Below are 15,137 nucleotides of genomic sequence, written 5' to 3'. Positions count from 1 at the left end.
ATACCTGTAAACTCTAATTATTCAGTAGCAACATGAAAAGAAATAGGATAGATAGGAAAATGTGGAGACTACAAATGCTCTTAACTGGCTTTATAAACATGGGCACTTAAACTTCTTCCATATATTGTTATATACTTTAGTACAGAAAAGTATGGGTATTTTAATTTACAATTGTCAAGAATAAAGTTTAGCATTAGTCCCAGGGATGAGAAACAATAAATCAGAGATTTTTTTTTGTAGAAACATCAAGAATAAAATTTAAGCATTTTGAGTTCATTCTCAATGTGTTATTCCAACTTTGCTTTCAACATTTTGACTTCATTCTCTACACATTGATTTTATTCTCCACATTTTGACTAAACTCACATTTCAGGTTTTTTCTCAAAATGCAAAATTAGAATAAAAAAAAAAAATCCTTAATGTGGCCCTAATACTCCATTGCATTTTGGAGAATCCCCTTAATATATAATTTACAACATTAGAAAATAGAACAAACTTGTTTTTTCATAATCCAACTTAAAAAAAAAAAAAAAAAACATTCAAAACTGCCACTAACTTGCAACATGGAAACTAAAGCTTACATTAACAAACACTGAATAAAGTACAAAATAATAACTCAACAACCCACATAATACTACATCAATTCATCTGAATGCATGTTTCATATGCAGGATGACACTTTAGTCAGCTTCATTTCTCCTGAAAAAGAAAACCATCTAAGATCAACAAGTTTTTATTTGACTGTGGAGACAAAACCATGTGGGTCCAGTCACATACCTGCTGACTGTAATGAACTGAAGCCTTCTTTTGACACGCTGCACAGGAACACTGCTGAGAGAAGATAACCCCTGCAAAGCATCGTGCAATACACAATTTACACTCTCTGGAGCTGGACAATTTCTTACGAACGGCCAACAGTAAAATTAATATTCTCAGGTTTTCCCTGCCATTGATTATTGAATTAATTTTTAAGCAAAACAAACTGCATCAAAAACTGCCATGTTTCTACATAATTGTACCTTTGTGCATTTTTTAGTCAGGTACCTCCCGCTGAACATCTTGCCTCTCTCCTCTGTGGTAAGAGCTATGCAAGGTCTGAAGGTGATGCCAGGGTCAATGGCTCTGGACAAAGACCTGAGCGAGGCAGAGCAGGACACACGTCAGACCAATTTCCAGTAATTACTTAATCTAATAACTCTAATAATAATTCATCCCAAAGTCCATCTCCAAGCCAGTGAACCTGTAAATTAAGACGGCAGGTGTTCTCTCATCCGTGAGGAGTGTTAACGTGACACATTATTAATGAGAAAGACCCATTTGTTGCTCTGATTCCACGCTTTATTACACAGATGCACTTAAAAGACACAGCAAAAGTTCTTTTTTTTCTGAAAGAGTAAAAGAAAAAAGAAACACTTCTTACAAAATATTTACAAATCCTGGCAATGCACAGCATGTTCAGTAACTTTTTTTTTTGATAAACCAAAATAAATAGCCTTTTTTTCACATATGAAATTCAAGAAAACTTTAACATGACAAAGAAATGAACACACTAAATATCAAGTTTAGCAAGACAGAGATGAGTAATTATGTGGCTTCTGTGGAATCTGGGACAACACTTGAGTCATAGAGGTAAAAATTCTGAGACTGTTATAGTGGCTTTCATCAATAAATGAGCTTTAAATTCCCATTGATGAATTTAAACCATACAATAAACTAAGGGTACTGTGTCTGAAAAGCCAAAGTGTGATATCTCCATTGTACTTGAGAAAGGATATAACATTGTTCCAGTACCCACTGGTTATAAAATTGCTGTAAAAAAAGGTGCCTATTAAGGGTCAAGGGTATAATCAATCAAAAATGTACCCTGACTTTTTCCTCTTTATGTGCAAAAGTTAGAAAGCTCAATCTGTGGCTGAGGTGAGAAGGTAATTTTCTGGAATTATGATCATTAGAAGCGCCCAGATTTAGAGCCTTAGCAGTCTGAGGTAATGACATAAAGCGGCAAGGTAGGGAGGGATATGGGCGAGGGAGAAAAGAAATGTTTGACATTTTTCTACAGTAAAGCCAACCTGGGGATCGTTTAAAATTGAAATTAAAAAAACGTATGACACCAGCACCAAAAGAGTGCTTAATTTGAAACATTTTTTTTCCATACTTCATTCGATCCCCATCATGTGAATGGAAGTACGCCAACATAACTTATATCACGCTCGACTTCACCACACTGCAGACTGTGTGGGATGTAGCTGCAATGGTAGTGGGCCAATCACACGTTGTGTTAAATCGGAGAATGCTTGTGGCTACTCGCTGAAGCAAAACCATACAAATAGTCTTTTTTATTTAGATCTGTGTACAAAAATGATAAAATGCAGGCATCATTTGACAAGAGAAGTTTCAAGACTATGCTATTCTGATCGATACATAGGTCTGCAACTTATTATTTTCACTGTTGATTAATCTGTCGATTATTTTCTCAATTATTTCATTAGTTGTTTGGTCTATAAAATGTCAAAATGGTGCAAAATGTTGGCAAGTGTTTTCCAAAGTGTCCTAAAATGTATTGTTTTGTCTATAACCCAAAGATATTAAGTTTACTGTAATAAAGGGGTATGAAGCGACCAGAAAATATTCGCATTTAATGAGCTGGAATCAGAGAATTTTGACTTTTTCTTCTTAAAAACATTGATTATCATAATAGTTGGCAATTTAATGATTAATTGTTGCAGCTCTATAACTATACCCAGCTCTACCTGAATGGGAAGGTACTACAATGGGGAGAAGAGCGGTACAGAAATGGTTGACATGGTGTACTTTTAGTAGATAGACTCATGGTAAACTGTATCATGCTGGATATAGTACCTGTAATGTAATCACGTTGTAGAAAATGTTAATATATATTTTAGTCACATCGGCCCGCTGTGCATGAGATTTTCCCAATAACAGTATTTAGGGCTGCATCTCATGCATACTTTAATTTTTGATTAATCTGCCAATCCAATTAATATTTACACTATGAGGAGTAAATAAAAGTGAAAAATGCCCATCAGAACTTCTCAGAGCCCCAGGAGAGGTCTTAAAATGTCTTATTTTGTTAACAAAACTCAAAAACACAAACAAATTCAACCATCAGGGATGTTCCTATACCAATTTCAGTACTTGAACTTTGTGTATCGGTTGATATTGTGTACCAATCTGTTAAAAGTGTGTAAAAAAATAAAAAAAAATGGCGTATGGGACGCTGCTGTGAAGTAGCTGAGTATCATTTCAGGGGTATTAAATTATGTGATATCGGACTGACTCATTTAGGTTACTCACTGATATCAATTCCAGCATTTTAGCTATAAAGGAATGACCCTGCAATTTACTGTATGACAAAGAAAAGCTCTCCATTCGAAACTGGAACCAGTAGAAGTTTGGCGTTTTTGCTTGAAACATCAATGAAAAATTAATCAATTCTGATTATTAACTTTGTCAACTGTACTACAAGTATCTTTTCTGTTTCACTCCAGTAATGGTACAAAGCTGTGTAAAATGTGCCGTAATTACTGTACACAAAACTTAGAAATGTTTCGTTACCCATATGGGAAAGTCCTCTGATACAGCGTAAAATGCTCATCTATGCATCACTCCAAAAATCACATTAGCTCCGAAACAGGACCTGTCTACTTCCCAGGAAATTTTTGCCATACAGGATGCTTTTGCTTTTTTAAAACTTATATATTTATTTAGTACTCTGCATTGGCCAATATGCAAAGTTCAGGTATCAGAATCGGTACCAGGAAAGAAAAAATGTTATCGGAACTTCTCTGTCCAGAATGTAAATGAATCTAATCATGTAGTATGTGTTGTCTTTCAGCTTTAATTGAGATGCCCATGTATAAATGAAGTGATGGAAACATTGCAAAGACATAAACAAAAATGACTTTTTTTTAACTTTTGCACATAAAAGGTCTTTGATCTCTTCTTAAACTAAACCTACATATCACAGGTAAACTGTGTAAGATAATGTAATAACAGCATGTATATATATTCTGATTAACAATGCTAATTTGTGTTCTCCCACTGGTTTATTAAAGATGCAACCAAATTTCAAGCATTTGGACTTAACCTAAAAATCTTTACTCTGTCATATTGACTGGTTATTTCTCTTGGTCACTTCTTTTTTTACAAAAAATATGAAAAATATAGTTAGGACGACGTATTTAATGCAGCCTGCCTTTTGTACCAATATGTCACTGTATTGCTTTTCAAAGGTTTGATGATATGAATTAATCTCAGAGCACAACAAAAGTTTCCATGATGGTGCCATTGTGTTACACAGCCGTATAAATGTACAAACACATTAAAAAAAAATGCTTGTTTTTGTTTTATCGTATTAACAAACATTCCCTTAGAGCCTATAAATGAATGAGCTTGATCATAACCTACATTATATTTATTAGCAGGGCAGAATCAAGAAATGAACTCACATAAATTGGATTATGATGCTATGGGACAGAGTGACCAAAGAAAATACTTACAATGTGGAAAAGCCCTGCTTCTTCTCTGGATTTCTCCTGTTGTCTGACTCACTCTCTGCCTCATCAATAAATTCTTCCTTTGTTCTTTCTACATGTACTTCTTTATCGTCTATCTTCATGCTCTCGCCTTCTCTTTTCCTCTCACTTAGTATGTCCACTCTCTCCTTTCCCTCGCTCCTTTCCCTGCTTCGAACCTGTACATGGTTGGTCCTATTAGATTCCAGCTCGACAAATACGCTCTTGTCCTTAGGTATATGCACCATACTCTTTGTCTCTCCTTCCATAGGGCACTGTGACCTGTGGTCAGATGCAAGGGTCCGTGTAAAGGACATCCTTGGATGCTGCCTGGCAGTAGACAAAAGACTTAAAACAGGGGATCTGAATGTGGCATTTACGGTTGTCTCTGCAGAGCAGGGGAAAGATGCCCTGCTGGTCCGTGCAGAGGACCAAACAGAGACTGGAGTCTGTGATTTGGGGGTGATGCTCCCACTTGAATAAGGTGGAGTTGCTGATGCAGTCTCGCTAATTTTAGATGAGGTGATATGGAATGGAGTTCGACTGAGAGTCCTACAGTCAGTGGTGGGGAGTCCAAAGCTCTGGCGCCACTTGATTGACTCAGAGCGGGAATGAGCAATGTTAGGACTCAGAACTTGCCGAACCCGTTCCACCTTGGGGGTGACATCTTGGATGTCGTCTCTCCCAGTGCCGGGTCTCCGTTGCTCGATTCTAGCAGCCCCGGCCCCGTCCGCCGGCTCCAAAAGACTGGGACTGCAGGACTGGACAGAGGACAGACGTGCATCGACATTAGAGACGTCTGGTGAATTCTGCGGCAGCAGTGATCTCTGTGGCGTTGGAGGAGGTTGACTACTCCGAGGAGATTGTCCAGAGAGAGGACCGATACTTTTTCTTGGAATCTCAGCCAGCTGATTTTCCTGTTTGATGTCTTCATCTGTACAGACCACGACAGTGCCGTTCCTCGATACGTCTCCGTCTTTACTTTTCTCTGCAGTGGAAACTTTGGCCTTTTCAGCCAGAAACCTTCGGATCTCCTGTTCAATGCTGTCATCGCTGTCAACTGAACTGCTATCATCCTTTATCTGAAGAGCTGTCTGTGTGTGCTGAGTGTTGTGCAACAGCAGGGCGTCTTGACCCTCAATTGCTTTCAACTTTTCTGTATCACCTTCAGGCATTTCATGCTCTTCACTCTTGTTAGTTTGTTTATGTTGTGAAACACACCCTTTACTCAGCCCAGCCTTATCTTTCATGTCATCCTTGCTCCTCTTTTGTACTTTTTTCAAAGCACCGCGCTTGGATAAAAGATCAGATTTGAACTTTTTGGTCTGTATTTGTTCTTCCTCCTTGAGGCACTTCCTTGATTTCCGCTTTAGGTCTCTTGTTTTTTTCTTTGACTTCTTTTTTGTCTTGAGCAGGTCTTTTATAGCGGTGTCTAGATCCTCATCACTGTCAAGCGAGCTGCTTTTGTCACCACTTTGCTCCGCATCATGTAATCCAGCTATGGGGGGTGTTTGACTTTTCTGAGAAGATACCAATGGGCTTGATTCTCTTCGATGCTCAGGTAAATGTTTAGGGGCTGTTTCTTTGACATTGTTATCTGTCCCCGACATGTTGGAAATGCTACAGTTTTCCTCTTTGTATTTTCTTCTTTGTGTCAAAGACAGTCTTGCGGGTTTCTTTTGGGTTACAACTTGTTTTGCTTTCACTTCCTCTGTTTTATTTACACTATGCGGCTCTTCATTCATGGGCTGTTTGTGCAGTTGGGCCTTCTGTTCAAGAAATTTCCTGATTTCTTGCTCTATCCCATCTTCACTGTCAATGGAGCTGCCATCACTTTCTTCATCTGGGCAGTTGTCAGGAAGTGAAGATTGCAAGGACGATTCGGTGGGAGCACAATTGCTAAGGTCAATGCTATGATGGAAGGCCCCAGGCATGACAGTTTTTGAAATGTCCAGTATTGCTTCAGCACACATGAGCTCTGCTGTTGTATTCACCTTCGGCGGGGCAGGTGTAGGGGTAGGGGCAGGGGCAGGTTGTTCTTTAAAACCCTCCACCTTAAACAAAAGCAGTCCATTTCCTTTACTCTTCGAGCTCTCTGAAAGTGTATTCTTGGGTATAAAAGATGACGGAGGAGGTTGAATAGATTTCACTTCTTTCTCTGGTCTCTTTTTCTTTCTCAGTTTGTGTTTCTTCATGTTTTCCGAGCTTGTACTTCCAACAGTGTGTATTAATGACTTACTAAAGGGTTTTTGCTTGTGCAAGAATGGTTTCAAGCCACTCTTCTCTTTGAGCTGCTCAAGCTGGTAGCAGCGAATAGCTTCTTCAATCCCATCATCGCTTGTGGAGTCAGACTCCTCTTTGAATACATGGGGATTAAAAGCTTCCCTTTTGTTCTGCTGCTCTTTTTTCTCCAGCTGGTATCTCTGAATGGCCTCCTCAATGCCATCATCGCTACTGGAATCATTTGAGTCTTCCTCCACCTTAATGGTGACCGGGTACTTTACTTTGCTGAGGAGGCTGAGTGTTTTAGGGGGGCTCTTTGTCTGCTCTTTAGGTAAGACTAAACTCTTGGTTGTTATACTTTTATTTGAGTCCAATTTCTTAACTGTGTTGTCATTTAGGGAGGCCTTGTGTTTGATATACTTTTTTATTGGTACGGCAGCTGGTACTGTGGGAGTCTCAGCTTTGACACCTTTTGGAAACTGGTTACTGGCCATCGAAAATGTATTGCTGTCAGAGTTCTGCTTTGAAACCTCAGGAACAGGCGGGTTTTTTCTGGGAACTTTGGATGACTGAAGAAAGGTGAAGCATGGTTCCGCCTTGCGTTTGTGATCATCCTTTTCCTTCAAGTATTCTAGTATTGCCTCCTCTATTCCTCTGTCCACTGAGTCATCACTGTCAGAGTCACTGCTCTCGTGGTTGACTGGGGAGGAAACATCTGCCTGCGGGTTTTCAGTAGGACCTTTAGTTTTGGACTTGGCTCCCACATAAGAACCCACTGCGACCTTGCAGACTTGGGGATGACCCTCCTGTCCTGATAGCACATTTCCCTCGATCTCGTCGCCCATCTCGAGTGAGGACTGGGTGCTCCTAAGGCTCTCTATGATCATCTGGACCTTGTCAGAGATAGGGGTGCCTCTGGTGGACAACTCTGTGTCAGAGTCATTGAAGCAGATTGGAAGGCTATAGCCTCCAGGTGGGCCACATGTTCTCCATTCTGTTTGCGTCGCTGCAACAGGAGGTACATTCATCAAGTACATTCTAGTGAAGTAAGGTGAGGTCGTCGACCATTGGAGTGCGGCTGCCTCCGATCACAATCACATTGTTGAATCTGAGAAAAGAACAGAAATGGAGAAAAGAGTTACAGGCAAGTCAAACTAGACAGATAATTAAACCTCCTAGTTGTGGAATTTCTGTGTGATTCATCTATCAATTATCCTGATGGCATTCATTATTATTCTGTCCCCACATGTCGGATCCTTTTGTAGGAGCTGTGAATGAATTCTATGTCACTATGATATTGCAAACTGATCCATCCAATGAAATTTACATTTTGTCCAACTGTGGACAAAAATCCCCGGACAATTTATGTCAGGGAGATTTTAAGGATGTTTCAAAGGACGTTCAGGTAGCCAACTAGTACTACTGATGACTACCTACATAGTTAACCATTTCTTTTATTATCAATTAATCTGTTCATTATTTTTTTTTTTTACAATAACAGATTACTTGCTTCTTCCACAAAATGATTTTCAGGACAATCCTGATATCAATATCTGAGAGTTTAGTTTAGTTTTATCAACATGTAAAATCAACTTTTTTCCAGCGAGATTTTACAGCTGAAAAATAAACTTGTCAGATCTCTCTGGTGGACAAACTATGTAATTAAAGTACAGTTTCTGAATTTCATCAACAGCAGAGCAATTTATTCTTTTTTTTTTTGGATTACACACGGATATATTTCTAAAAGGCTAACATTTCTTTCAAATGACTTATCAATGAAGAAACTAATGTCATCATTACTGCAGAAAATGCTGAAAAAAATATATTACTGTTGTGTCTGAACCCTCAGAGTCATAATTTATTTTTTCTTTAAGTTTTTCTTTAAGTTGTTGTCTTACCCTGACAAAAGAAGAAAACATGATACTATCTCATAAAAAGTTCCTCTGCACTAGCAGTTATTACTTAACATTTTATTTTGTCAGTTGCCTGCTTTATTTAGCCATTAGAATCAGGAAGATTATATTTCCCCTAAATGCACATCAACTTAAATATGGACAGCTTCCATAAAATCTATGACTGTCTGCTTTTCTTCACTTATCCTTCAGTCTATCTGGATGGTCAGTACTGACAGAGATTTTCAATCAGAATACATTTCCTTGCAAACAGCTACACATCCTGAATATGCTGCAGAATAGTCAGAGCTCTGCTACCATCCTGTGGAGGACCTCCGTGTGACCACTCTGCAGTAGTCAATGGTGGCTGTATGTTATCATGTAAAATGAAATGGTGCTGCATGGTCATGGGAGATTTTCTTTGCACCCCAGGGGTACAGGAGTTACTGCCTATTTATGAGCGAATTTGTGAGTTTCTGGGAGACTTGAGATGACTGCGTGAACATCATGTCTGATGCCTGCAGCTTCTTCTCAATAAAAACCTTCTAGTGGCTGGCTTTCATCGGTTTTCTACCTGTATTTTGGTCCCATTTACCATAAACTATTCCATATAATTGGTGAGTAATGAATTGTAAGTCAGGTGCATGAAAGTGACACCAAAACTCCACAGGACTAGGGCTAAATGATTAATCGCATTTGCGATAATATCGTGATATGATAGAACGTGATTTTCTGATCGCAATGTGTGCGATTACAATCTGGCCAAAAAAAAGTGAAAAAAGTGGTCACGTGATATGAGAGAGAGAGAGAGAGAGAGAGAGAGAGAGAGAGAGAGAGAGAGAGAGAGAGAGAGAGAGAGAGAGAGAGAGAGAGAGAACCACTCGACTGCATCAATTTTTATGCTGCACCTTAACCTGTTGCGCAATGGCCTCTGGCTTCACGGAACAGTCAGAAACTGACTCAACTGTGACTTTAATCTTGAAGAGGAACAGCACATCAGCGGTGTGAAAGTATTTTGGTTTTAAAAAGTAGGCTGCTGCGCAGCATCAGGTGTTGTGCAGAACATGCCGTGCTACTGTTGCAACTTTACGGGGCAACGCTACAAACCTAAATGCCGAGCACCAGTGCGCCACACACGCTACACCCAAGAGAGGCATCATTGCCCGACATGTTTGAAAGTGTCACTCCGTATGAGCGTAGTTCTAAATGGCACGGGGAAATCACTCGGGCAATAACCGAGTTCATTGCTAAAGATATGGTGCCTCTCAGCCCGGTGACCAAGCCTGGGTTCACAGCATTGTTAAATACGCTTGATAAACGGTACAGTATACCCTTCCGTACATACTTTAGTCAGTCTGCCATACCAGAGATGTGCAAAAAGTGCCAAGAGCAAGTCGCCACTGAGCATTTAAAATTATCTTTATTTTGCAGAATGTTTAAAAAGTGCATGCTATTAAACGGTACCTTTTTTTTCTTTCAATGACTTTGTAAGTTAAATACATACAGGTAAAGCCAAAGATTTGTTGCTCTGGGAAATAACATTTTATACTAAATGTATCTAATATTGTGTTGGCCATATTAAAATATTTCATGACGTTTTATTGGGGGAAAAAAATCGCAGATTAAATCGCAATTAGATTATTTTCACATATCGTTCAGCCCTACACGGACCACAACACAGCTGGGGGTAGGCATTACTCAGTACAGTGCCTATAAAGTAGGCACAGACACAGAAACGCTTTAGTGTGAAACCGAGGAAGGAAGTGTTCAGATAGATGCTGTTGCACTGAGGGGAAGAATTATCATTATTGTTACAGCTCTGACAAATTATGACAAACAACCTCAGGTCTGTCAGCTAGAGTCAAACCTTTCGAGCATGCCAGAAGACACAAGGCCAGATTAAGCTGCTGCCGGACCCTTGGGAAAAAATAACCTGGGCCCTCCTCTATAGTTAGTGCGAGTTGATTTGAAATTAAATTTATTTTGTTTTAATCAGGTTAAAAGAATAAAATGACTCCTCTATGAGACAAGGGTTTAGATGAGATAAAGTGCCACAAGTCTCCTCACCATTTATAGTGAATGCATTTGGAATTAATCTAATTACAGCAAAGTAATTGCCACACAGTTAACCTGAAGCAGTCAGGGCCCCTGAGGGTCTGGGGCCTCTAGCACTTGTCCAATTTGCCTGGTTACTAATCCAGCCTTGGGGCTGCCCTGAAGCTGTGGTTGAGTGATACATTTATCCCAGTGCAAATAATAAAAAAATATCCATTCCATTTAGAGATATGATGACTTTGCACAGAATATATTATTTAAATTTATTCTTAGACCTGTTTCTTGTTGACCTCTGTAATGATCTGATTCTGAAATACATGTTTAAAAATGCTCTGAAAAAATATAAGCAATGAGTCCAGTGATTGAGACTCACTTTCAAACACAATTCATACTCAAATGGCTCAAACTCAAACAAACATTTTCTATTCAAGATGAAAGAGACTGGTCAATCTCCGTAGACATTTTAATACAAGCTCTCCTAATCTTAACTTCTGGGTGGCTAAATAAACCATTTTCCCCTTGGCGGGGCCCTATGGAACCCATTAAAATGCCCCTACATGTCCCAAGACCCCATTGTATTAATTTCAGAACTGTAGATATGAATTTGCAGACACATAAAGGGAAATGCTTTGGATTACTCATATGCACAAATTAGTATGTTACACCCTTGAGTTACTTGATTTAGTCCTTCCAATTATTACTGTGAAGATATTTTGGGAGCAGGAACTGAAGTCACAGGTTGTTGTGGTTAGTTCATCCCTCTAGTGTCAGTGCCACTGGCAGGCTGTGTGCCCTGTAATTAATGTATCAATTACTTCAAATTAATGGTGTTAAATGATTATGTTTATCCAATTAGTCCCTGTCCCCTCAACGCTCTTTGTGTCAGGTTTAATGCTCACTGGGGGTTGTTTAAACTCTCCTTGATGGACAACTTGTAAAGCAATACAGAATAAATAGAGAAAGTTGACACGACATGAGCATGCTGGTTTGCTGGAGTTCAGTCACTGGTGGAAAAATCATTCTGATCTTTTATGCAAGAAGAGGTGTATTATCAGAACTTCAAAATAATATGGTACAAGTAAAAGTCCTGCATTATAATTTTTCTCAAATCAAAGTAAGTATTCTAAGTAAATGTATTTAAATGATCTAACTTAAAAATAGTCTTCATGCAGGATGAATGGTACCTGTCTGTAATATCATTATAGATATATTAGTGGATCATTATTATTATTACTGATGCATCAATGTATGAATAGAATTTTAAAGGACCAGTGCATAGGATTCAGTGGCATCTAGCAGTCAGCTTGCAGATTACAAACACCTTGCATCACCCTTTGTCTTTTAAGCATGTAAGAGAAACTATGGTGGCATCAAACTCATGAAAAATGGCCATATCTCAAGCCAGTGTTTGGTCTGTCCATTCTGGGCTACTGCAGAACAGCATGGTGGTACATCATAGCAGCCATGGAAGAGAACCTGTACCTTCTGTAGATATAAACTGCTCATTCTACAGTAACAAAAACGCGATTCTTATTTTCAGGTGAAATGTTACACAAATCGTACACACTGGACCTTGAACAATATTGTATTACAAAAAAGTCCTGCATTTAAGTTTTTACAAGACAAAACACTTAAGTATTACATTTCAGCAAAATGTACTTAAACTTACAAAATTTAAAGTACTCCTCATGCAGGAAGAATAACATCTGTCTGATACATATTATATTATTGGATTATTGTTACTGATAGATCAATGTATAACCTGAATTTTAATGTTGTAGATGGTGAAGGTGGAGCTAATTTTATACACTTTTTTGGGAAAAAAGCAGTATATTTCATATATCATATATATAATTTTTAAAATCTTTAAACTGAGAAATACTTAAAGTGTAAGTAACTTATACTGTACTCCTGGTGCTTGACTAAGTGTAATTTCTTACTCCACCACTCCACATCTTGGTTTTGGATTGATAAGTGATATTGCAGGGGTATGCAGCTAAATGCAATCTCTGAGGAAACACTTTAACTAAAGAAAAACTAAAATAAAAGAATACACCTTGAATTGTTTCATGTCTTTTTGTCTCATGTAGTTAATTTTTTGCACAATATTAAGAGTAGTATCAGCAGGGGTATTGATAAGTATCGGTGTAGATCAGCAGACTCAGTATCAATATCGGTACCAATATTTTTAAACAAGTTCTGCATTTTTGGTGCAAATACAATTTTGCACCACTATGTAAAATGTCACTCCTGCCACCTGCCATACTGTGTATATATTGGATGATAACGTGTCACCTGAATCCTGTACCCCTATGAGACTGTCCAGAGTTGAACCCTGCAGCAGCCATGCAGAGCTGTTCCTCCATGAACATGCATGCTTTCGGACATTACCATACCATTAACCCTGCCGAGGAGTCGCTATGCAGGAGGCTCTGCTAGCCTCCCTACCACCAAATGTAAATCTTCCAGTCCAGCTCAGTATGCAGCCTGCAGGGGGAATGAGCGACCCGGCTACAGCCTGACACCACCAGACTAACTTAACCATTCAACTCAATGATTAAAGCCTACAGAACCTGGTAGAAAAGCACGAATAAACAAACAGGAAACCGGGATGGGTCACCGAAGACGCCCCGCTGTAAAACGCCGAGAAGAGGCTCATAAACCGAGCAAAACCCGTAGCATAACCTAGTCATATGCCAACTTTGTTTGACATATCATGTGTACAAAGAAAGTTTCACCAGGCATGCCAACATTACAGGGTACCATTTTCTGTATTACATAACCACTCACGTTGTTGCGTGTATTTTCCCTCCCAGACGCTCCCCTGGTCGCAACCGAGCAACCCCGGCTGTCCCCGTGAGCCTCTAGCGGCACGGACTGCACTGATGCCCGGCGTGCAGCGGTAGGAGACTCCGCAGAGCAACCATGTTTCTTGGTACCGGCCACGGATGTCAAAACCCACCGTATTCGGCCATAACACCGCTAAACGTTCGGTAATATCGGTTAACGCTTCTACTTGAAACAGTATGGTTACATTTATTGGATGAACGGACAAAACTGGATGAAACATCGGAGGGATAACCGTTGCTGGTCGGCGACTTGAAAGACACAGGCGGGCCTCCCGGCTGCTGCAGCCCCGGCATTTTCTCCGGCAAAGAAAGCCTTTGTATTGAGCCACGGCTTACCCTCCTAGCCTCGGCTATTTTCACTCACATACAGACACAAGTGCACAAGTTTAACTCACCTGGATGTGCCACAAAACGACCGCTACAATACGAGTGTGCTCATAGCAGCGCTGATTTGAAATATTAGGAGAAGAAGCCGTCGTGGAGAAATTTCGGTGACCGTCACCAGCTCACACACCGCCGCCTGAAGCTCTCACCGTTGAGTCCCCCTCCGCTCCGACTGCCGGCCGGGCGGACAAGCTTCCTTAAACCACCCAGAGTCCAGCCAGCCAAGCATGCACCCTTTCAAATATGGCATTTTCACCGGAAAATATCTATGCATAAAATTTAAATGATTATATTTTACATTATTACACTGCAAAACAAAGTAATATTTACAATCTACGACTGTAAAGTCCATTATTAAATAAAAATAAGTATTTTCTGGAACATGAAAGTATGTAAAATAAGCCTTAAAATACTTAAGATATATATATTATAGCATCCCAGTGGACTTGTGTGATAGTGTAACTGTCACACGCCTTTTTTGAGAAAGTTTTATCTCATTGCAGAGTATTTTGGTAATAGACAACTCCCAGTATGTTTAACACTGATATCAACTACTTTTTAATTTGAATGAAATCAACCACATTGGTAGTTTTAGATCAGGTTCAACTTCAATATTTGCTTTTATTTTAAAGTTTTCTGTAATATCTGCACAGCCAGATATAGAGCCAAACAACTCATTATCACCTCATCCATTTTTTAAAAAAAGTTTTTTGATTTGATTCCAGGCAATTGAGTCATTAAATTCCATTAAAGAGCAGTAGATCATTTTATACAATCTTATTAGTAGAGATGTTCCAATACCATTTTTCATTTCATAGTCCTGAACTTTGCATATATGTGTATATATTTTATATACATGACTGTATATATGATATTATGACTCAAGATGCAAATTTGAGGACTTGAGACTTGCTTGACTAACAATGATAAAAGACTTGACTTTGACTTTGTGTTCATGACCTGAGACTTCACTTAGACAGATGACTTGAAACTGCTTGACTTTTTAAAAATTAAATATTTGCATTTCTCTAGATATTGAGAAACACACAACCACCACAACATCCTACTCTGTCACTACAAAACCCACAAAAAAGATCTAAGACTGTCTCTTTTTAGCTAACTAATGGCTAATCAAATGTTAGCTAGAAAGCTAATTCATTTTAGGCTGTTAAAATTGGCTTCTAATCGTTTATGTATTT

General features: G+C 39.1%; 1 protein-coding gene across 1 annotated transcript; it reads right to left on the bottom strand.

The window, feature by feature from the left end:
• Positions 1 to 252: 252 nt before the first annotated feature.
• ppp1r26 (protein phosphatase 1, regulatory subunit 26) lies at positions 253 to 14,230 on the bottom strand. Its single transcript, XM_084746233.1, has 3 exons — positions 13,950 to 14,230; positions 4,521 to 7,866; positions 253 to 1,134 (listed from the first exon to the last, which is right to left on the bottom strand). The coding sequence occupies exons 2-3, from the start codon at positions 7,793 to 7,795 to the stop codon at positions 969 to 971; spliced, it is 3,441 nt and encodes a 1,146-aa protein (XP_084602359.1). The 5' UTR covers positions 7,796 to 7,866; positions 13,950 to 14,230; the 3' UTR covers positions 253 to 968.
• Positions 14,231 to 15,137: the final 907 nt, after the last annotated feature.

Source organism: Lutjanus erythropterus, chromosome 20 (assembly GCF_056507025.1).
Source record: "Lutjanus erythropterus isolate fLutEry1 chromosome 20, fLutEry1.hap2, whole genome shotgun sequence".
In the NCBI taxonomy this organism is placed as follows: Eukaryota; Metazoa; Chordata; class Actinopteri; order Lutjaniformes; family Lutjanidae; genus Lutjanus; species Lutjanus erythropterus.
The sequence above is the reverse complement of the archived record's forward strand: the minus strand, read 5'-3'. Positions and strand labels throughout refer to the sequence as shown.

Coding starts and splice junctions, on each gene's coding strand:
- ppp1r26 (XM_084746233.1), bottom strand. CDS start 7,795: ATGTACTTGATGAATGTACCTCCTGTTGCAGCGACGCAAACAGAATGG. Junction 1,135..4,520: donor AAGCAGGGCTTTTCCACATT/GTAAGTATTTTC, acceptor TGCCTCGCTCAG/GTCTTTGTCCAGAGCCATTG.